Source organism: Gobio gobio (assembly GCF_949357685.1).
Source record: "Gobio gobio genome assembly, chromosome: 5".
Lineage (NCBI taxonomy): Eukaryota > Metazoa > Chordata > Actinopteri > Cypriniformes > Gobionidae > Gobio > Gobio gobio.
Window position 1 is genome coordinate 40,831,021 of NC_137101.1, and position 25,075 is coordinate 40,856,095.

The 25,075-nt window shown below is 39.8% G+C and overlaps 1 protein-coding gene across 1 annotated transcript in view; it reads right to left on the reverse strand.

Moving 5' to 3' along the window:
* Window positions 1-25,075, reverse strand: part of LOC307126511 (uncharacterized protein) — a 965,522-nt gene that overhangs the window by 890,218 nt on the left and 50,229 nt on the right. The window contains exon 2 of the mRNA XM_079817071.1: window positions 23,706-23,849. Within this exon, the coding sequence (XP_079673197.1) occupies window positions 23,706-23,847 (142 nt within the window). The 5' untranslated portion in view covers window positions 23,848-23,849. The remainder of the gene's footprint in view (window positions 1-23,705; window positions 23,850-25,075) is intronic.

Genomic DNA, 25,075 nt, shown 5'->3' on the forward strand with positions numbered 1-25,075 from the left:
TCTTCAGTGTCACATGATCTTTCAGAAATTATTCTAATATGTTCATTTGATGCTCAAGAAACGTTTATGATTATTATCAATGTTGAAAACAGTTGTGCTGCTTCATTTTTGTGGAAATCATGAAACTATTCAAACATTTGTGGTAAGATAAAAAAAGAGAGAAATGAATACTTTTATTCATCAAACATGCATTAAATTGATCAAGTGGCATTTATAATATAACAAAAGATTTATACATGCTTTATTCAATGCAAATAAATGCTGTTCATTTAACTTTCTATTAATTAAAAAATCCTGAAAAATAAAATGCATCATGATTTCCACAGCTGTTTTAAACAATGATTATAATCACAAATATTTCCTTTTCATCAAATGATCATATTAGAATGATTTCAGAAGGAGCATGTGATACTGAAGAGTAATGATGCTGAAAATTCAACTTTGATCACAGGAATAAATTACACTTTACTATATCATTACAAATTAAAACATCTGTGAATATATATGTGAATATATTTCGCAATAATAATATTTTAACTGTATTTTTTATTAAATAAATGCAGCCTTGGCAAGCAGAAGATACTAAACATTAAAAAGGCTGTCAGTTAGCACTGCATTATTCATATACTTTATTGTCAATAAATACCTTGAGATGGCTGGAAAAACACAAACCATATTTTGTTGCAATCGTGTTTGTTGTCACGTTTCATCAGTCATAGCGATTCTTTTTATTCAGCTGCTGCTACAGCGCTAAATGCCTTTGGAACGGGACAGGGTTTTACTTCTACGAATCAGTTTTGTTTTTTCTTTGAGAGCGCGCCCTCCGGCTTCGAGTATGAATTGGAGTTTTGCACGAGAGTGTTAGCATAGTGTTCAGATCGCCTCATTTTTGGGTACGAATAAAATGACAGGTCATGTATAGATTAGTTTGTGTCTTTGAATTTAAATCTAGATTTATTTACGTTGGCTTCTACGTAAACGAACTTGCTTGTGTAACAGACGTTGGCCAGTAAGAGCGGTGCGACTAGACGCCGGTTCGAATCCCGCACGGAGCGGGCCGACTAGGACCGGTGCGACCCGGTAAAAGTGCGGGGGATGAATGTACGTTTTATTAAAAGTGCGGGGGACATGTCCCCCGCGTAATCTACGCCCATGGGATACGGGGCAGAACTCTGGGTTTGGGCTAAATACCAAGCTCTGAGCCCTCGATCCCTTCTGACAGCGCCTAATACGCTTATATTCTTTTACTCTATTCGATCAAGTGTGAACTTGTGAGAACAACTCCCACAGGTAATCTGACATTATTTTATTAAAGATTTATTTGGGGCGTTTTATCGTAGATAAAAATATATTAAACAAAATATGTATTGATGAAGAAAAGGTTCAGCACTCAAGGCTCTATCACTATTGCCTCAATGTTGTATAGTGTCTTTGGGCGGATTGCAGCAACATCCATTATGATTGGTTAGTGACTCGGTCTTAGAAGTCCTCTTGACTACTAACGTATCACAGATTTAAGGGCTAGTTTTAGTGCTAAAATGCTTTGTGAAATACTCTAAAATTAGGACTGACACCCATTATTTTTAAGAGTTTCCCCTATATCAGCATGTTAGAAGGTACTTAAGATGTTTTGTGAATACAGCCCCAGTTTTCTAAATCTCTTTTTACACTGAGGAATGCCGTAATTTTATTCCAGAATGAATTTGCAAATGACGTTTCAGGTCTGTGTAGTATGTGTAACTCTTTCCACACTGATGACACGTGAAAGGCCTCTCTCCTGTGTGAGATCTTATGTGCGTCTTAAGGTTTCCTTTAGTTGTGAAACTCTTTCCACACTGAGGGCAGGTGAAAGGCCTCTCTCCAGTGTGAACTCTCATGTGAGTCTTTAAGTTTGCTTCATTTGAGCAAGTCTGTCCACAGTTATTGCACATGAAAGGCTTCTCTCCTGAGTGAGTTATTACATGATTCTTAAGATGATCGCTGTCTGTGAAACTCATTCCGCACTGCTGACATATAAAACTGTTCTCTCTTGAGTGAACCCTCATGTGGCTATTAAGGTTTTTTTTACGTCTGAAGCTCTTCCCACACTGATCACATGAGAACGGCTTCTCTCCAGTGTGTATTTTCATGTGAGAATTCATTTTTGCTATATGTGAAAAACGTATTCCACAGTGAGAGCAGGTGTATGGCTTCTCACCATTGTGAATCCTCATGTGGCTTTTAAGGCTGTTTTTTCGAGTGAAACTTTTCCCACACTGTTGGCAAGTGAAGGGGTTTTCTCCAGTGTGAACTCTCATGTGTACTTTAAGGTTTCCTTTCTGAGTGAAACTTATTCCACACTGTTGGCAAGTGAAGGGGTTTTCCCCAGTGTGAACCATCAAGTGGACTTTAAGGTTTCCTTTCTGAGTGAAACTTTTTCCACACTGTTGGCAGGTGTAAGGGTTTTGTCCATTGTGAATTCTCACGTGGACTTGAAGATTTCCTTTTCGGTTGAAACTCTTTCCACACTGAAAGCAGGTGAAACTTATGGATCCTGTTTTCCGAGCTCTTTTTCGTGTGGAAGTCTTTTTAATCTGAGAGCAACTCAAATATTTTTCTTCAGTTATTAAATCATGAGGCTTCTCTTCCATTTCATTCAGTTCTTGACTCTCCTCTTTCAGCATCATCAGGTCTAAGGTGAAAAAAGACAAATACAAATGAACCCCTGTTCCAGAAAAACAAAACATATATATATATTTATTAGGGGTGTAACAATACGCATATTCGTATCGAACCGTTCGGTACGAGGCTTTCGGTTTGGTATGCGGTACGCATTATGTACGCATAATTATATATATATAATATATATATATATAAAGATTTACACTGGCAGCTCAGAGCTGTACACCAGCATTAAAGTATGAAATTGAATGAATGAATGTAAAAATAAAACACTACATAGACTTCACTATAAAATACACATTGCTTCTTAGTATTAGTTTTTTAGTCAAGAGCTGTGAGGGATTTTCTCTTTGTCTTTTGTTGTTGTATTAACATTAAAGGGATAGTTCATTCAAAAATGAAAATTCTGTCATCGAGAAATGAATACAGGTTTGATTGAAACAATATTAGAGTGTGTAAAGGTGAACTGTCCCTTTAAGGACCGTGTGTTCACTACTGCGCTGTTGTCAATTTAAGACCTCCGTGCATCTAATATACAGACACACGCGATTTTACTTTCACTTTAGACATAACCGACTGTGTTTATGTTAACCTTGTGTGTATTTGACAGTATTAGCGCAGTAAGATGTCTATTTAGTCCTGTAATCACGTGTTTGACAGGCGTTTATTGCGTGCGCTCGGAAAAGCGCATGTTAAAACCGCACACGCGAATGAAACCGGCAAGGCTTTAAAACGCATGCAAATAATGAACTTTCGATTGTGAATAACTATAGTGTTCTGTGAGTATAACTCTACCACTAACGTGTGATGTGAATGTATGTCGCCTTGTTCAGTATTGGGATGGAGGCAAATTATAGAATTTGTAGAAAAATAATTAATTAAATGCAAAACCGAGAAAACCACAATTCACAAGCGCGTATTGAACCGTGAATGCCGTACCGAACGGTTCAATATTATATTGAGTATTGTGGCATCCCTAATATATATATATATATATATATAATAATATCTGTGGAAGGCCATAAACTGTTCATCTAATCATTGCATTCGGGCCAAATACAGTGGTACGATCTTCTACCTGCCTGTCAGTGTACATATTTTCATACCACCTGCTTTGAGCAGACATCACATGTCCTCAGTGCATTTCAAGTTAATGTTTTTAAATAGAGATAAACATTTTACATTTAGCCTAAGTAACTACTTTAGTAACAAGTAACTTTAGTGTATTCTTAAACTTGAACTACATTATAGTTAGTCTTTTTCACAGAAACACAAAATGACTTATAAAGAAGTTGAGCTTCCATAGGAATGACCTCTGCTCTGCGCCAGTGGACACGCATCGTTATGAATTCCTGTGCGGCCACATTGGTGTAAATCTATCTACACCGAAAATTAACAGTGTGTTGTGTCAAAAACACCTATTTTAATCAGTGAGACTGTCTACACTACAGTCATGTGAAAAAGATGTCATCTCTCAGTTTTGAGGCTTCCTCAATGCGGCAGTTAACCGTGGCCTTAAGGTCATCAGAAAAGCTTCCCCTAAACCGGGGATCAACAAAGCTTGTCAAGTCCATCACCTTCTTTGCATCATCAGTGTCCCTGGACTCTAGATCTAACTTCATTAACCTTTTCAGGTCTTTGGTGAGGGCACTGTCTTAATTTTCATCTCAAGAATGTCTGAGATGATGTGACTTAGCACCGGCCTCAGGGCTGACAGGCTTACTCTTACCCCTTTTCCACCAAGGCAGTGCTAGAGCGAATTCAGAGCCAGAGCTAGTCCCAGTTCATAGTTGGTTCGACTGAGGAGCCTTCTAAGAACCGTTTGCTTTTCCACGGGCTGAGAGCCACAACAGAGCCAGGTCTTACGTCACTGTATACGTCTCATCTTTCTCAGCAACGCTAGCGAGGCAGCGGCAGTGTTGCCAAGTCTACGGTTATGCCGGAGGCTTTTTTTCATGACCGCGGCTTGAAGCAACCCCAATTATGTAATATTTAGCCCCGGGAATGCGAATTTTAGTAGGCAACCATGCCAAAAAAACACATATTTTATCCCCAAATGTGATTTTTACCGGGGAAGCCCCCCTGAAACGCGATTGGGCTTGTTTTGAGTAGCAATTGGGCGGGTTTTGTTGTGAAAACCTGGCAACCCTGGGCAGCGGGAAACACACACACACCAGGCTTGTTCAAGATGCATCGGCGCTGCGCACACCGATCCACGTATGATAAAAAACGCATGAGTGAATCAAAAGCATAAGGAGTCATATGCTCTCGCTGGACTCGCTATCATACTGCGATTGGTCTGCACAGCTGCGAACAAGCCTTCCATCAACAATGCAAACGTTGCGTTACTATTGATTCACATGGCTTTACGATCCTACATCGGCATCAAAACACAACGAAAACACAGCGAATCCAACGCATTCATGCAGTTCGCCATAATTTGTGTAGACAGAGATTACAAACGAGCAGCAGCTGTTAGCTCCATTAGCTGCTATTTCAACAATGGCGGATCTCAAGTTTGTGTTCGTCTTGTTGACCCCGCCCCCAGCGCCTGACGTAATCGGTTCTTACTTCTAGCCCTGTTCTAGCCCAGCAATGTTTTGGTGCTACTTAAGAACCACTTTTCCTGGCTCGGAGCTGGGGCTTTGGGTGTGGAAACACAAAGAACCGATTTGAAACTAGGCTCTGGCTCTGCTTTGGTGGAAAAGGGGTATCTGTTCTCTCAAGCCAACGCATCAGTGAAAGCACTGAGTGGTTCATGGTAGGGCTGGACGATCAAAATTCATATCTCTGTATTTTTGGGATGAATGGCAATATATAAGATATATATCTCAGTATTTTCATCAAAGTGGAATAAATGTTTACTTGACTCATGTGAGATGTCACAATCACCTTTATTAAAGCAGTTATGATCAAAATAAAATGCAAAGACAGGGTTTTCCTCCCTTTGAAAATATATAGCTGTCAACATGTTTGTTTGTTTATTTATTAAGCACTTTTACACAAATGGCCATTGAACAAAGTGCTGTACAGTATCTAAAAACACAGAGACAATCACAACAATCAAAACACAGCACTAAAACCACAGTTAAAACAACAGAGACAATAAACCCCTCAGCTTTTGTACACAAACAACTTCTATACACCTTTGAATGCCGACGCGAGGAGATATTCCTTAACATTGTGTTTAAAAACACAATGTGGGTGCCGATGTAAGAGAAAAGGGTAAGTCATTCCAAAGTTTTGGAGCTATCGCTACAAAAGCTCGATCTCCACTGTAGTTCTAGGAATCTTCAAAACCAGCTAGTCAGCTGACCTTAAAGACCGTTTTGGTTCATATTTCTCAATCAATTTAACCAAATACAATGGAGCCATACTATGCAATGATTTATAAACAAAAAACAAAAAATGTTCTTACAATGTTACCATTGCAACTGAAAACCCTTTCAGAAGGGGAACTGGTAGCTGGTACCAAAAGATACTTCCTTCCCAGGTGGCTCAGTGCTGGAAAGAGTGTTTCATGTTCCTTCCAACATTTGAGAGGATCGTTGTCACTCTCTGCTTTAACTGACTGCAAGTTGCCTAAAAGTTCAGTTTCAATTGCCTCCCTTCCGTGTCAGTGCTGTTCTGATTGTGGTTGCTGTGCTCTGCTTGAAGAAGCTTGCAAGTGACTTCTTCTTCTTCGCTGTTGGTGGCATTATTTCTACTTGTTCCGTAGGCCTAGGTGCAGTGGGCACCTGATCGCCTCAAAGACATCTTGTTTTTTTTCACTGCATTGATCTTTTCACTTGGTATGTATTTGTCCTTGAACCGTGGATCAACAAGTGAGGCCATGTCCAACAGGTCACTAGTTGCTGGGTCACCATACTTGGCATTAAAGGTCCCATGGCATGTATTTTTTATTTTATTTTATAATATATTCTGAGGTTTACTTATATTGTTAGTATGATTTTTACATCATAAAATAACAATTTAGAAATAAAAGGCATTTTTTCTATACTGATGTTTGCCCTGTGGCTGAATGCCGTTTCAAGGGGCGTGTCTGCTCCGAGACTTCAGTAAAAACGCCCACTGTTGTGATTGGCTGACATCTTTGCATTTGAAATGAGTATCAGATCTTGTAGCGGAGGGGGTGTGGTTTAACGAGGTCTAAGAGGCACAAGCCTGCTGCCAGAGAGACGGATGGACCGGAGTTCACTTCTCATCAGTTCTCAGCACGTCTCAGTTCAGTGAACTGTTGCAGTTACTAGCATATACTTCAGGTTATTCGTTTATTTCTAGTCGGAGGGGCTGTCTGTCACTCATGTCAGAAAGTTAGTAACTTTAGTAAATTATGGATCAGCGCTGACTCGAGACGCGAACCGTTTAGAACGATTCAGTCTGATTTGGTGAACTGATTCGGTTCACTAAAAATAACCGGTTCAAAAGAATGATTCGTTCGTGAACCGGACATCACGGACCAGAGACGGAGCGATTGCTAACAAAGTTATTTATAGTAACTACTGAGTTGTGAGAGCGCTGTCAGCGCAAGTTTATTTTGTTTGTATCTGAGTTCTGAATAAACACGAGTCCCAGTCACACCGAGTCCGTCTTCATCATTATTCTATCAACTTTGTAACACATGTAATGTGCCATTACACTACAGCTGTCGAGATGAACGAGTTACGAGTAAGTGTTGATTATAGCATTATTTTTATCATATGAAAAGCATCAGTGACGCGCATTGAGTACACAGCGCAAACAAAGACACAAGAGCAGTAATCGAATGTAATCCAGTTTATTGTGGGAATAGCTGGCTAGCCTAGCCGGATACCCTCACGCTTACCCCCTTCTGCTTAATCTCGTGCTGCGTATGGCGTCTCTGCTGTGAGCGAGATGCAGTACTGGGGGTCGGGGAAGTTGAAGGCCGACCGGCCAGTGCAGCCCGAGCTTCGGCGTGCGTGAGGTTTATCACAAAAGGTGTGACTCTGCCGATGTTGAGCAGAAACTCACGACTGTATGCACATTTTAGAACAGATAGACGCGACAAGGACGTACAAAAACACTGAAATCACAAGATAGAAAACATGAAAACACCGTTCTGTCGGGAGAGAGAGAAGCCGCAGCGTGTGCAAGGATAATAAATAATTAGCTACACATCAGAAATTACTGATCACAGATCAGAAGGAACTGAAAAAAGACTTCTGTTTTCATTTGTACATCCAAACACTGAGAAACTGCCAGCATTCACTCGTTCACAAACAAATATGGCGCTCGCATGGGCGTGCCAAATTCTCTGGGCGGAGGAAAGGGGGGGTAACTGTTCCAGTTATGACATCATAACAGGAAAATTCAAGATCAGCTTGTCTGGGCTGTCATTTTCTCAAAGGCAGAGAAAGACAGCCAGAACTCGGTTTACACCGATCAAAATTTCTAGCCACTTGGGGACAATATTCAGGCTAGGGGAACTCATATTAATGTTGAAAAACTTCATAAAATGTAAATTTCATGCCATGGGACCTTTAAAATAGTCAACAATGCAGGTCTTGATTGATTTGCACAGCTCGCTGTCGCCCTCTTCATGTGCCAGGAGACTTGTGTTGAAAAGGTGAAGTACAAGTCTGACATATGAGATGGTGACATACTCCTCACCTGACAGAGCATCTGTGAAGTCCTGAAGGGGTTTCAGAGCCTTCTGAATTGACTCCAGGACCTCGATGTCCTGCCATGTAGGAGCAAGATGCCTGGACTTTTTGTCAGCAGACAGGACTTTTGTGATCGCTCCCTCCTGCTCCAGGAACATCTCGATCATTTGCTGCTGTGATCCCCAGCATGTGGATAGCATATGACAGCTGAATCTGGACTTCAGTGAGCTCTCCTCTCTTCTTCCAGCTATAGGAGAAGCAGCTGACAACTTTCTTACACAGAGAAATGGCCCGGGTGATGCGGTTGTCATCCATGCCATGCCCTTAAAACAAAATAAATTAATTAATAAAATAAAAGATAACCAAACATTGGAGGCAAGTATACAATGTACAACAATCTATGTCACAACTATATAGTTATAACTAATCCAGCTATTCAGTAGTTATTTAATTTATTTAAATTATTCATAGTTGCACATTTATATAATTGTATATATTGCTTTAACATTTCAAATACATTTTATTATACCGTTTACAGCTGTAAGCAGTTATTACTGCAATAATTTTACTGAGCATAATATGCTTCACAAGTTACACAAATACAAAGATAGCACTCACCAATGGCCAGATGAAGTCTGTGACCAAAGCACTGCATCCTCAGCCACTTGTTCAATTCCACCGCTTTCATAACGTTGCTGCCATTGTCGGTCGTTATAGCAACCAGTCCCTTTTCGTTGAGCTTCCAGTTCGTAAGCGCATCCCGCTTCAGCTATATGCTCCCCGTATAGATTAATCTAGATTTAAAAAAATGTATCTATGCCCACCACATATATATATAGATATATTGATACAAATGTTTTTTTTTAATCTATGATTCTGTATTTACATCGTGTAGGCTATTTATTTTGACATGCCATATTTTTGTCCCGTGCTAGTTATCAATGACTACGTTTACATGGACAGCAGTAATCTAATTATTGACCTTATTCTGAATAAGATAATATTCTGATTAAGGTGTTTACATGAGTTGCCTTTAGAATATTCGGCTCATGTTCCCATTTTACATGTTATAGAACATAGCTCCATTAATAGTACGTCATTATGTCCCCATGCCACGCTACACTGTCCGATGTCCAATCATAGCGCGACTTTCGTGGGTCTGTTAAAATCAATGGGCTCATGAGGCAACCCGCTGTAACTTTACCTGTGGGTGTCGCTGTTGGACAGTGTTACTTTATAAAGTGATTTTTAGACTTTTTAATGTAATATATATATATATATATATATATATATATATATATATATATATATATATATATATATATATATACCTTGTTTTATTTTTGTAATTATTATATATTGTCTTCCAGGTTTTTTTTTTTTAAGAGACACTGCCCTTTTTTAAGCGGCTCCGGGATGTTAATAAAGGCCTTCTGAAGCGAATCGATGCGTTTGTGTCAGAAAAATATCCATATTTAAAACTTTATCAAGTAAACTTTCGGCCAACTGCCTTCCGTGGAAAAGTGTTGAATGTTGAAAGTGAAACTCAAGATGCATACGTGACGTCATGACGAGCGTACTTGGTCGCGTTAGTCTTTCGATAGGCAGGGGAGTTTTCAACAATTTTTCCTTAAATTGAGCACAGAAGGTGCTTTATTAAGACCCCGGAGCCGCGTGGAGCACGTTATTTGATGTTCAGATGCATTTTTTATGGACTTCAAAAACAGAGCAACTATTAATCCAATTCTAATGCTTGGATTAGCCTGGACTTTTGTAATATAACTCTGATTTTATTCACCTGAAAGAAGAATGTCATATACACCTAGGATGACTTGAGGGTGACTAAATTATTGGCTAATTTTTGGGTGAACTATCCCTTTAAACACTTCTGATTTGCCATTGCGTTCCAGAGATCATAGAGCATGTACATTTCTCATCGCTGCAAAACCAGCTGTGAATAGGAATGCTTCACATTCTCCAGAGCGCAAAATCAAATACAATGTTTGCCAAATCTGTTTCTGAAATAATATTACACTATTACATTATCAACGGAGGGTGCTCTGCTTTCGTTTCAGGGTGCTTATAATTGAATTTGACTTTGTGATGTTTTCTCCCCATGTTATTTTTTTTAATCCAAAAATTATTTGTGATTAAACATTAATTGGCGGACCCCCTGCAGTAGGCATACATTCGATTCGGGAGTAGAGATAAAAGCCCGCTAATTTGCGGGCATCAGGGAGCCGCTATCAATATGCAAGAGACTCCCTATATATATACAGGTGCTGGTCATATAATTAGAACATCATCAACAAGTTGATTTATTTCACTAATTCGATTCAAAAAGTGAAACTTGTATTCTATATTAATTTATTACACACAGACTGATATATTTCAAATGTTTATTTCTTTTAATTTTGATGATTTTTCTGTTTTTCTGTCATCCAGCCCATTAACATAATGGCTCATGTCATGCGCATGCGCGGGTTGTGAGCGCGTTGTTTGTGTTTGAGCTCCGTCAAATTGATTCATAATCCTTGATTTTCTTCTTAAAGGTCCCATGGCATGAAATTTTCATTTTATGAGGTATTTCAACATTAATATGAGTTCCCCTAGCCTGAATATTGTCCCCAAGTGGATAGAAATGTTGATCGGTGTAAAACCGAGTTCTGGCTGTCTTTCTCTGCCTTTGAGAAAATGACAGGCCAGACTAGCCAATCCTGAAGTCTCCTGCTTTGACGTCCAAGCAGGAACGGTTTCCTCCCTTTCCCCCGCCCAGAGAATCTGGCACGCCCATACAAACACTCGAGATCATTAACGTTACTTGTGAACAGTGAACACTGGCAGTTTCTCAGTGTTTGGATGTACAAATGAAAACAGAAGTCTTTCTTCAGTTCCTTCTGATCTGTGATCATTGATTTCTTATGTGTAGCTAATTATTTATTATTTGTGGACATGCAGCGGCTTCTCTCTCTCCCGACAGAACGGTGTTTTCGTGTTTTCTATCTTGTGAGTCAGTGTTTTTGTACGTCCTCGACACGTCTATCTGTTCTTAAATGTGCATACAGTCGGGAGTTTCTGCTCAACATCAGCAGAGCCACATCTTTAGAGATAAACTTCAAACACGCCGAAGCTCGGCCTCCAACATCCCCGACCCCCAGTACTGCATCTGGCCCACAGCGGAGGCACCAAACGCGGCGTGAGATTAAGCAGAAGGAGGGTAAGCGTTAGGGTATCCGGCTAGGCTAGCCAGCTTTCCCCACAATAAACTGGATTACATTCGATTACAGCTGTTGTGTCTTTGTTTGCGCTGTGTAACGTCACTCAATGCGCGTCAATGACGCTATTCATATGATTGGAACATATCTAGAAATAATGCTATATTCAACACTTACTAACTCGTTCATCTCGCTGTAATGGTACATTGCATGTGTTACAAAGTTGGTAGAATAATGATGAAGAGGACTCGGTGTGACTGGGACTCGTGTTTATTCAGAACTCTCAGATACAAACACAATAAACTCGCGCTGACTGACAGCGCTCTCATAACGCAGTAGTTACTATAAATAACTTTGTTAGCAATCGCTTCGTCTCCGTGATGTCCGGTTCGCGAACGAATCATTCTTTTGAATCGGTTCTTTTTAGTGAACCGAACCAGTTCACCAAATCGGACTGAATCGTTCTAAACGGTTCGCGTCTCGAGTCAGCGCTGATCCATAATTTACTAAAGTTACTAACTTTCTGACATGAGTGACAGCCCCTCCGACTAGAAATAAACTAATAACCTGAAGTATATGCTAGTAACTACAACAGTTCACCCTGAACTGAGACATGCTGAGAGAACTGATGAGAAGTGAACACAGGTCCATCCGTCTCTCTGGCAGACTCGTGCCTGCTCGTGCCTCGTTAAACCACGCCCCCTCCGCTCATTTAAAATGCAAAGATGTCAGCCAATCACAACAGTGGGCGTTTTTACTGAAGTCTCACAGCAGACACGCCTCTTGAAGCAGGGCAGTCAGCCACAGGGCAAACAGCAGTATAGAAAAAATGCCTTTTATTTCTAAATTATGACATTTTATGATGTAAAAATCATACTAATAATATAAGTACACCTCAGGAAACACTATAAAATAATAGAAAAATGCCATGCCATGGGACCTTTAATACTCGCTTACAAACGAATACTTTCTATTATTTACAGCGTGTGAACATATCTCCGATACGATTCTCTATAAAAAACAATCGGATTGCTTTGATATCACTACTTATATCCGAACTTCCGCTACTAGCCGTAGCCCGCTAGCCTTGCACGCGTGGTAACTTGTTTAACGTTACACCCGGTAAACACTGATAGCTACAATTCGCCATCGTAGCACTTCTGCTACAATGGCGAATAACTCGGATGTGTGTCTAATGTTACCTTTGAGTGCAGGTGAGGACACGTTCGAGCTGCATTCGGTGCAGTTGGAGTTGGAGTCTTGGAGAAGCAGATTCGCGGCCTTCTAGACAGACAAGCTGTGCTGAGAGAGCGGCGAACGGCGCTTGAAACATCACGCGCCGATGCGCACAAGTCAGTGGATACTAACATTTTGACTCCGACCTCGTCTACTCCGCGTGTTTCTCTGCACAGGACCCAAGCACCCAGGACGCGATCATCATCCCTGGTTTCGTTCACTCCGGCACCGACACAGCACCATGGACCCTGGGTGTTTCCACAGCGCAAGACGCGAGCCAGGACCAGAGCGAGGACCTCTCCGCCCCTCCCGGTCTTCGAGATCTCCACCCGGAACCGCTTCTCCCCTCCTCGCGAGACGGAACGCGACGCTGTGGTCATCGGTACTTCCATCGTCCGGCATGTCCACGCTACCTCAGGTAAAGGCAAGGTTATCACTCACTGCTTTCCTGGTGCTCGTGTTCTCGATGTCGCTGCGCAGGTTCCCGAGATCCTGAACGGTGACGAGCGCATCGGAGCTGTCGTGCTGCACGCGGGAACGAACGACACCAGGCTGCAGCAGACGGAGGTTCTGAAGAGGGACTACAGGAGCCTGATCGAGACGGTGCGCAGAACATCGCCTGAAGCAACGATCGTCGTTTCTGGACCGCTTCCCACGTACCGACTAGGACATGAAAAGTTCAGTAGATTATTTGCTCTAAATGAAAGGTTAATGTCATGGTGTAATGAACAGAAGCTGCTCTTTGTAAATAATTGGAATCTGTTTTGGGAGCGACCTAGGCTCTTCCGTCCTGATGGCCTTCACCCCAGCAGAATCGGAGCGGCTCTTCTGTCGGACAACATCTCCAGAGCGCTGCACACCATCATATGACTAGTAAGTCAAAGTCCAAATCACAGTATTTGCTGTCCTAACTTAATTGACATAAGTACCAATGTAGAACATTATATAGAAACTGTGTCTATTCCTCGTTTAGTGAGGTCAAACATTAAATCTACTGTAGGATCTAGGAAAAATCTAATTGTGATTAAACCAGAAAATCGCAATATTAGTGAACAAAAACAATTTCTAAAACTAGGTCTTTTAAACATTAGATCGCTCACACCTAAGGCGGTTATTGTAAATGAAATGGTCACAGATAATATTTTCGATGTACTTTGCCTTACTGAAACCTGGCTTAAGCCAAATTATTATTTCGGTCTTAATGAGTCTACTCCGCCAGGATACTGTTATAAGCATGAGCCCCGTCTGATTGGTCGTGGCGGGGGTGTTGCAACAATCTATAGAGATATTCTAAATGTTACCCAGAAAACAGGTCACAGGTTTAATTCGTTTGAAGTACTAGTGCTAAATGTTACGCTCTTAGATGTAAGAAAGAAATCCGTATTATCTCTAGCCCTGGCTACTGTATATAGACCTCCAGGGCCCTATGCTGATTTCCTATAAGAGTATGCAGACTTTCTCTCAGATCTATTGGTCAACGTCGATAAAGCATTAATTGTTGGAGATTTTAACATACACGTAGATAACACAAATGATGCGTTAGGGGCTGCGTTTACAAATCTATTAAATTCCTTTGGGGTCAAGCAAAACGTCACTGGTCCCACTCATCGTCTTAATCACACACTAGATTTAATTATATCACATGGAACCAACCCAACCGATATAGATATTATACCGCAAAGTGATGATGTCACTGACCATTACATGGTAACTTGCATACTGCGTACTGCTGAAATCTGTCATGTTGCGCCACGTTATCGACCAGGCAGAACAATCCTTCCAACCACTATACAGGGAGTGCAGAATTATTAGGCACGTTGATTTTCTGATCATATTTTTTTTCCAGGCACATTTGACCAATTCCAAACCACAGTAATCCTAATAACTACTATTGATTTAGTATTTAATAATGTATAAGTGATATATAATTGTTCATGAAGGCTGGAAATGAAAAACACCTTATATTCAGGTGTGCAGAATTATTAGGCATGTTTTCTTTTACAGATAAATTGAGCCAAAAAAGAGATTTAACTCAGACTGAAAAGTCAAAAAGTATTAAATGCCCATGAGAAGGATGCAATACTAATGCAATACTAGACATTGCAGTTAAGGCGTGACCATTGGACAGTGAAATGCTCGTTGGGTCAGCAGGGTCAAACAAAAACATGTGGCGGAGAAAAGACACCTATTAACCGCAAAAAAAATTAAGAATTAAGGTGAAGAATTAAGGGTGAAACCATCAGGAACCCTTTAGTCTCCAGCGCCACCATTTTCCAGAGCTGCAACCTACCTGGAGTCTCCAGAAGTGCAAGGTGTCAGGATCTCAGAGACTTCAGTTTGGTAAAGAATCCTAAAAAATGACCCCCAGTAGATAAGAATCATAAGCTGAAGTGTTGTAAAATACATGAAGCCTGCTTTTTTATAGGCTTTATAGGTTTTATAGGTTGAGAGTGACTCTTGAAGGACCAGCACCACATCCTCTAGTACCACTGTTTGAAGAATTCATCTTCCAGAATCTGGCAGTACGTTTTGGGAGTTCATTTTAGTCCCTCCTGAAGTCCGTTTTGCAGAGATGGACTAAAAATGAACTCCCAAAACGTACTGCCAGATTCTGGAAGATGAATTCTTCAAACAGTGGTACTAGAGGATGTGGTGCTGGTCCTTCAAGAGTCACTCTCAACCTATCTGTCCATAAAGCCTATAAAAAAACCTTCTTCATGTATTTTACAACACTTCAGCTTGTGATTCTTATCTAGTGGGGGTCATTTTTTAGGATTCTTTACCTAACTGAAGTCTCTGAGATCCTGACACCTTGCACTTCTGGAGACTCCAGGTAGGTTGCAGCTCTGGAAAATGGTGGCGCTGGAGACTAAAGGGTTCCTGATGGTTTCACCCTTAATTCTTCACCTTAATTCTTAATTATTTTGCAGTTAACAGGTGTCTTTTCTTCACCACCTGTTTTTGTCAGATCCTGCTGACCCAACGAGCATTTCACTGTCCAATGGTCACGCCTTAACTGCAATGTCTAGTATTGCATTAGTATTGCATCCTTCTCATGGGCATTTAATACTTTTTGACTTTTCAGTCTGAGTTAAATCTCTTTTTTGGCTCAATTTATCTGTAAAAGAAAACATGCCTAATAATTCTGTACACCTGAATATAAGGTGATTTTCATTTCCAGCCTTCATGAACAATTATATCACTTATACATTATTAAATACTAAATCAATAGTAGTTATTAGGATTACTGTGGTTTGGAATTGGTCAAATGTGCCTGGAAAAAAAATATGATCAGAAAATCAACGTGCCTAATAATTCTGCACTCCCTGTAGATAGATTCTCAAATAGCTTACCTGATCTGTCTCAGCTGCTAAGTGAACCCAAGCAAACAGATGAACTAGAGGAAATGACTAGCAGTATGAGCACCATTTTCTCTAGTACATTAGAAATTGTAGCACCAATTAGATTAAAAAAGGTTAGAGAGAAAACTAAAGCACCATGGTACAACAGTGCTACATATGTTATCAAGAGAGAAACTCGTAACTTAGAGCGTAAATGGAAACAAACTAATTTAGAGGTCTTTAGAATCGCGTGGAAAGATAGTATGTCACGTTATAAAAAGGCCCTAAAAGCAGCCAGGGCTGAGCATCTCCGCAAACTAATAGAAAATAACCAAAATAATCCAAGGTTTTTATTTAACACTGTGGCTAGACTAACAAATAAACAAGCATCGCCTGAACAAAATATTCCGTTACAGTTTAGTAGTAATGATTTTATGAACTTCTTCGCTGACAAAATAGAAAAGCCGCGTTTCCACCGCAGGAACTTTACCCCGGAACCAGGAACTTTGGGGGGGAACTCGGTGTGTTTCGACTGCAGGAACCAGGGTCAAAATGAAGTTCCGGGTAAATATTTCCCCCTCCAAACGGCCCTGCTTGCGAGGTGGGACTTTTCAAAAGTTCGCGAACTTTCGGGGGTGGGACTTGGGCGCTGAACATGCTGATTGGTTGAGCTCTCGCAGCTTTTTTTTTTTTTCCACCGCCATATTTACAAGTCTTTTGCGAGGTGGGTTCCGTGGGTTTTGCGTTCAGTAAATATTTTTTTTGCAACAATGGAGTTCAACAAAAAATTCGACCGATGGACCGACGACGAGGTTCAGGCTTTATTGAGCATATATGCGGAGGAGGACATCCAGCGGGAACTGGAAACGGCGACCCGTAATGAAAAGGTATAACTGAAGATATCGACTCGGTTCCAGTCACACTGGAAAACAGTGCAGAGAGAAGTTGAAGAAATTAAGACAAGATTACAAGAAATTAAAGGATCATAACAACCGGAGCGGTTCCGACCGGCGTATCAACAAGTGTTATGACCGCCTGGACGCGTTGCTGGGACACAGACCGTCCTTTTCTAGGGCAGCGGTAACGAAAGACTCGGCTAGTGCGTTGTTGGAAACCATTCAGGAATCCGAGTGGGTTGAAGGTAAATATATCATCTTGGTATCATCTATTAAACTCGTTGCAGTGTTTAAACACGTTGCAGTAACTTTTTTCAACGTGCTTTTCCAGACGTAACGAGTGGCCCTGATGAATCGCAGGCAACGGAGACCAGCGTGTTTTCCCCCGCGGTCACCAGTACGTTATAAAGCTGACAAAAATGTGTATATATTTAAAAACTGATGTGTAATCCTTAATGGTTTTGTTGTTTTTAATTGTTAACTTAAATTGCCCATGATAAAAATTGCACACTGGGCATTGTTCAAGCTGGGCAAACAATTGTTCATTATTTGTAGTGAAAACACTTAATAATTAATTGATGGTTTCTATTGTTTCATGGTTGCCTTGTGTATTAATTTCCATGTGTTTCTGTGCAATTTTTCTACTTAGAGAAAAGGAAAAGGGACTGTGACTTTTTTGATGCACTGAGGGACATGGAGGATGCTAACCGGGCCGTCCTGCAGCATGGACAAGAACAGCGAGACAATATATTCAGCTGTTACTGGAGAGCCAGGCCGAGGAGAGATGAGGAGGCAAGAGCTGGCATTCCACCAGTCAGAAGCGGAAGAAAGCAGACGGCAGCAGAGGGACTTTCAGACCGGGTTTCTGTCTGTTCTTGGAAAGTTTGTCCAGTCGTTCAAGAAGTAGCCACAATGACCAGCCGCTTGAATGAAGCATTTGCTCTACCACTCTTGTACTTTATATATTGTACGTGTTGGCACAGCTCTTGGAAAGGTTACTGAAAAATACACTTTTTTTTATATTGTTGTTTTCACATTTTATATTTTCATTTTATTGTTCTAGTAATTTATTTGTCTTTGCACACTTTTATTTTAATTTTGTAAGAACTAATCTGTCTAAAATAAAGTAAAATGTGTAAAATGTCACTGTGTCTTTAATTTCCACATTCTAACTATATAACCACATTCTAATTGTATTCATATAGTGTAGGAAGCAAATAAAAGGGCTGCTGCTCGCAAGTCTTTCTGAATATGCACATAAACATATCTAGAAAACCCAAATATTATATTTTTAAATGTATAACTATGTGAATGTAGTATAATAACTTATAACCACAACTTAAGTGAAGCCATAAGTGTGGTCCTGCTTCATTTCAAATTTGAGGAAGAAGTCTCTAAAATTATGCATTTAATGAAGCATATTGTAATACTAGTCATGTGAATTTTTTTTTTGTGAATGTTAAGAGATGTTATTGTGATAAAAAATAAAATACTTGCAGTCTAGTACCTAATCTTTCAACTGCTTAATTCAGTCTATTGTTTTCATTCAATTAACTTTTCACACATCTGTCATGATTGAAACCTCATTATCCTTTTATAGAAAATGTTTTGTTTTGGAATTGAGCTATTACAACACATTCAGATTTTGGATTGCCCATCATCCCATTTTGCATTAAAATGGTCAAACCAGGTGAAAGTGCACGTTTAAATAAACAGTGTTGGTAATGTGTGTACATAATCAGCAAAAGCAGCGCTGCTTGCATCACCTACACTTGTTATTGTTGCAGACAGTATCGCGCAAAAGTGATTACTGTCCGTCGGTAACTGGGAGAAGCAGTCGCGCGCATTCCCACGTCACCGGACTAATTTGCCTAATCTCCCCGGTACTTTAGACCGCGGTGGAAACGCAGATTGTAGCAGGTCTGGGGGAGAAAAAGTTCCTGGTACAAATAGTTCCGGGTAATTTCGGTGGAAACGCGGCTAAAGCATCAGAAACAAAATTGTAAATGTACAATCATTAATGATGTCTTATGATTCAACCGCAATTATCGCCCCTCAAGAACTACTACACCGCTTTACAACTATAGGACAGGAAGAGCTAAATAAACTTATCATTGCATCTAAACCAACAACATGTTTATTAGATCCAATACCCACTAAACTACTGAAAGAGTTGTTACCTGTAGTGGAAGAGCCTCTTCTCAATATTATTAACTCGTCTTTATCTTTAGGTCATGTTCCAAGAATATTCAAGTTGGCAGTCATAAAACCTCTCATTAAGAAGCCACAATTAGATCATAATAACCTAGCAAATTACAGACCAATTTCAAATCTTCCATTCATGTCTAAAATACTAGAAAAAGTTGTGTCCACTCAATTGTGCTCTTTCTTGCAAGAAAATGATATCTATGAAAAATTTCAATCAGGATTCAGGCCGCATCATAGCACAGAAACCGCTCTCGTTAAAATCACAAATGATTTACTTCTAGCTTCTGACCAAGGCTGTATCTCAATACTAGTTCTACTCGATCTTAGTGCTGCGTTCGATACTATAGATCATAAAATACTATTAGATCGACTTCAAAATTACACTGGTGTTCAGGGACAGGCATTAAACTGGTTTAGATCGTATTTATCAGACCGCTACCATTTTGTCTGTCTAAATGGGGAAAAATCAAAGGTAACATCAGTAGACTATGGTGTGCCGCAAGGATCCGTGCTAGGCCCTCTGCTATTCTCTATATATATGCTGCCACTTGGTAATATTATTTCCACTGTTATGCTGATGACACTCAATTATATATTTCATCACGACCAGATGAAAACGCTAAATTATCTAAACTGACAGCGTGTGTTGATGATATTAAACACTGGATGACGTGTAATTTTCTGCTATTGAATTCAGATAAAACGGAGGTATTACTTATTGGTCCAAAAAACTGCCCACAAAACCTCTCACAATACAACTTTAACTTGGAAGGATGTCCTGTCGCTTTATCCACTACAGTAAAAGACCTGGGTGTTATATTAGACCGCAACTTGTCTTTCGAAAATCATATTTCATATGTTACAAGAACGGCATTTTTCCACCTTAGAAACATTGCTAAGCTACGTAACATGCTATCTATCTCAGATGCAGAAAAGTTAGTTCATGCATTCATGACCTCGAGACTAGATTACTGTAATGCTTTATTAGCTGGTTGTCCTGCATCATCAATAAACAAGCTACAGTTAGTCCAAAACGCAGCTGCTAGAGTTCTTACAAGGTCAAGAAAATATGATCATATAACACCAATTTTATCATCTCTACACTGGTTACCTATTAAGTTCCGTATCAATTACAAAGTATTGCTACTGACCTATAAAGCCCTAAATGGTTTAGCTCCAGTGTATTTAACGGATCTTTTATCGCCCTACAATCCATCGCGCTCTTTAAGATCACTAAACTCGAGGCTTCTGGTCATTCCTAGGATATCTAAGTCCACTAAAGGAGGGAGGGCTTTTTCACATTTAGCTCCTAAACTCTGGAATAGTCTTCCTGATATTGTTCGAGGTTCAGACTCGCTGTCCCAGTTTAAAACTAGATTAAAGACGCATCTCTTTAGCCAAGCATTCACATTATAAATACATTTTATACTACAGTTAAATCGCACCAACAGTATTAATATTCTGAACAGCAGCTATGCTAATTATTTCCCATCTGCTTTTCTGTTGTTATCTCGGGACACTAGTCCCGAGGTAACTAGTTCGTCAGCTCCAGTTTGTATCCAGCCTCTGATGGAGACTTCAGATGCCCCAACACCTGTGATGAGACGACTCGACGCCTGTGAAGAGACGACTCGACGCCAGCGTTGTTATGGCCTAAAATAATACATGATTGATTAACTTATCCTAACATTTTTCTTTAACATTCTCTTTCTAACATTTTTCAATGTACATTTATGAAATGCACTTTCTGTGAAGCTGCTTTGAAACAATGTGTATTGTGAAAAGCGCTATACAAATAAATTTGAATTGAATTGAATTGAATGATTATAACTGACAACTAAGGAAAATCCTAAATTCAGTATCTCAGAGAAAAAAAATTACGACCAATACAAAGAAAGGATTTTTAGAAATCTTGGCCAACTGAAAAGTATGAACATGAAAATTATGAGCATGTATAGCACTCAATACTTAGTTGGGGCTTCTTTTGCCTGAATTACTGCAGCAATGCGGCGTGGCATGGAGTCGATCAGTCTGTGGTACTGCTCAGGTGTTATGAGAGCCCAGGTTGCTCTGATAGTGGCCTTCAGCTCTTCTGCATTGTTGGGTCTGGCATATCGCATCTTCCTCTTCACAATACCACATAGATTTTCTATGGGATTAAGGTCAGGCGGGTTTGCTGGCCAATTAAGAACAGGGATACCATGGTCCTTAAACCAGGTACTGGTTGCTTTGGCACTGTGTGCAGGTGCCAAGTCCTGTTGGAAAATGAAATCTGCATCTCCATAAAGTTGGTCAGCAGCAGGAAGCATGAAGGGCTCTAAAACTTCCTGGTATACGGCTGCGTTGACCTTGGACCTCAGAAAACACAGTGGACCAACACCAGCAGATGACATGGCACCCCAAACCATCACTGACTATGGAAACTTTACACTGGACCTCAAGCAACGTGGATTGTGTGCCTCCTCTCTTCCTCCAGACTCTGGGACCCTGATTTCCAAAGGAAATGCTAAATTTACTTTCATCAGAGAACATAACTTTGGACCACTCAGCAGCAGTCCAGTCCTTTTGTCTTTAGCCCAGGCGAGACGCTTCTGACGCTGTCTGTTGTTCAAGAGTGGCTTGACACAAGGTATGCGACAGCTGAAACCCATGTCTTGCATACGTCTGTGCGTAGTGGTTCTTGAAGCACTGACTCCAGCTGCAGTCCACTCTTTGTGAATCTCCCCTACATTTTTGAATGGGTTTTGTTTCACAAACTTCTCCAGGGTCCGGTTATCCCTGTTGCTCGTAAACTTTTTTTTCTACCACATCTTTTCCTTCCCTTTGCCTCTCTATTAATGTGCTTGGACACAGAGCTCTGTGAACAGCCAGCCTCTTTTGCAATGACCTTTTGTGTCTTTCCCTCCTTGTGTAAGGTGTCAATGGTCGTCTTTTGGACAACTGTCAAGTCAGCAGTCTTCCCCATGATTGTGTAGCCTACAGAACGATGCTGCGTCCCAATTCGCATACTATCCGTTCTAAATAGTACTCGAAAAAAGAATTAGTATGTCCCAAATCTTAGTATGTTGAAAAGAGTATTCCAAAGATTCCCGGATGGTTTACTATTTCCGGTCAGAATCCGAAGTGCAGATCGATGCGCACTCTAACGGCTGATATTGCCCACAACCCATTGCGAGATGGACGAGGATTCGATTAGAACTACAAACGCGGATAAAAAGTGTCAAAAAACTACAAACATGACGGTTACGCGAGTCTGACGGTTAAGTGGAGAGGATTAGATAAAGTGGTTTGAGTGAGCAATTATCAGTATTTAACCTGACGAAAAGATATTTATTCAATATTATCCACATTATATTTCTCCTTCAGCAGCATTGAGAACTTTTGTAATGATACGTTTGGCCATTAACTTTGCAAACACATGAGAGGAGTCTCTGCATTAAAGACCCACGAAAGGCAGATCAACGAGCGACTACATTTCTCTCAGATACGGTAGGAAATTAAATTGAAAGTGGGGGATTTGAACTGTGACGATGATTGACAGGGCAGTTTAAACGGGATGCACGTAACAGAGTCCGTTAAAGATGACGAAGTAGTATGTCCCAAAGCTTGCATACTCTTCTGCTACACACTCAAAAGTATGTACTTTTTCTTCACAAAAAGAGTACATACTTTTAGCACGTAGTATAAGTAGGCGAATTGGGACGCAGCACTAGACTGAGAGACCATTTAAAGGCCTTTGCAGGTGTTTTGAATTAATTAGCTGATTAGAGTGTGGCAACAGGTGTCTTCAATATTGAACCTTTTCACAATATTCTAGTTTTCTGAGATACTGAATTAGGGATTTTCCTTAGTTGTCAGTTATAATAATCAAAATTAAAATAAATAAACATTTGAAATATATCAGTCTGTGTGTAATGAATGAAAAAAATATATATAAATTTCACTTTTTGAATGGAATTAGTGAAATAAATAAACTTTTTGATGATATTCTAATTATATGACCAGCACCTGTATATATCATGTAAGGCCAATTGGGGCAAGTCTGGGGCAGATAATAATGGACAAAAGAAAACTGGGGGTAACAAATAAGGATCGGAGCCTAAAATATAAATTTTCTCTGTCTCTCGCTCTCATTCAAATGGGCAGTTTGAGCGGCCATACTGGGCGCGATCGTTCGTAAATATGGCGCCGTTCTATTTGGTAGTGACGTTTCATCTATGAAAGTATTTTTTCACGTGGGTATTAAGTGATAGCATGGCAGCATACGTTCTGGATGCTGGGACCAGAACTCTACCAGTTCTAACCAGTCTGGACCAACTTGGAATTAATGCTGGTTTATTCTGGATTTTTCAGCAGGTTTAGGTTTAATGTTACATGAGGGACCTGCTTCATGTCAAATAAAACCACTTTACTTATAACACTTACATGCCTTTTTTATTTATTTAATATACCACTAATTTCTGTAGAGCTGGAGATTTTAATAAAGATCAAATGACTGAGTTCAGCTTTGAGAATGAAACCAACCTGTTTGTTCCTCAGTATCTTCATGTTTCACACTGAATGTTTCTTCAATCGTCACGTCTTCACTCTCCTCTTTAATAAACACCATCTTTGTTTGTTCCTCAGTTTCTTCTTGTTTCACACTGAATGTTTCTTCAATCTTCATTTCTTCAATCTCCTCTTTAATAAATTCCATTTCATTTTTATAATAGTGTCATGTGGATCTCCGTCGCTTCACCAGGAGTTTTTTCTTCTGTGTTTGGACATCTGTCAGATGAGAATAATTAAAGAAAGAAAAATAAATCCAAACTAAATCTCTCTGTGCTTCTCAATAAGCTCTAGTTCAGTAGTCAGCGCACTAGTAAGGGAGTCAGTGTGATAGTTAACTAGTGGTTAGTCAAAAACACTCAAAACTACCACTACAAATTCATGAACACACAAAGACACTTCATGTTGTAATTTATATTTGTATATTGATTAGTAAATTACATGCAATCTAGTGCACATTAATTGAAACATTTGCTACTGGTTTGTTAAAGTTTTCGTTGCATTTACACTGTTTTGACCAGCAGATGACGTCAGCGCGCGGCGGTTCGAATCAGTGAATCATTTATCAAAGCAATTCATTTATTTGACTCGGAAAAGGCTCCCTTTCTCCTTCACTACAGCCCAGTGAACGAACTAGTGTTTACAATAAACTGAGTCACGATATTGGGAACGAAATGAGACGCACTTTTACTCACAATAAATGTTCATTACGTTCATTATTGTCAGATTAAGCTTTACAATTATGTTATATTCACTAATAATTAACTAATGCTACATCGCTAGTAAAAACTATGAATCGAAACGGTTTGTATCAATTGAAACACTTAAAATGCTTAAAAACAAACCTTTCTTCAGCAGAATCACAACAGAGGCAGGAGCGCGGCACAGCCTTATGACGTCACACCCCATACCAAAATAAAAGTCCTATTCAAAAGTGAATAAAAACGGACATACCAAAAAAAAAAAAAAAAAAAAAATTGTAACAAGCATATTAAAATACATGTCTAGTGACATGCTGAAAATGACCAATGAAAGAGTAGCACAATGTCTAATATTATGTCTAACACATCCAATATGTGAGATTCTGACAAATGTTTGGGTGCAGAAATCATTTTGTTTAAGGGATCAAAAAATATTTTTCAGTAACAAAACATTTTTTTAAATGTTGTTTTGATAATTTTTTTCTAACCTGCCATAGCAAAAACTATAATTATTATACATTAAAGGGGTGGTAAAACACATTCTTTTGAAGGCTTGACTGTGTTTGTGGGGTGCACTGTAACAAGTGTTCATGCTTCGTTTAAAAAAAAAAAGTGCCTTATTTTTCATATATTTGACCTTTATTC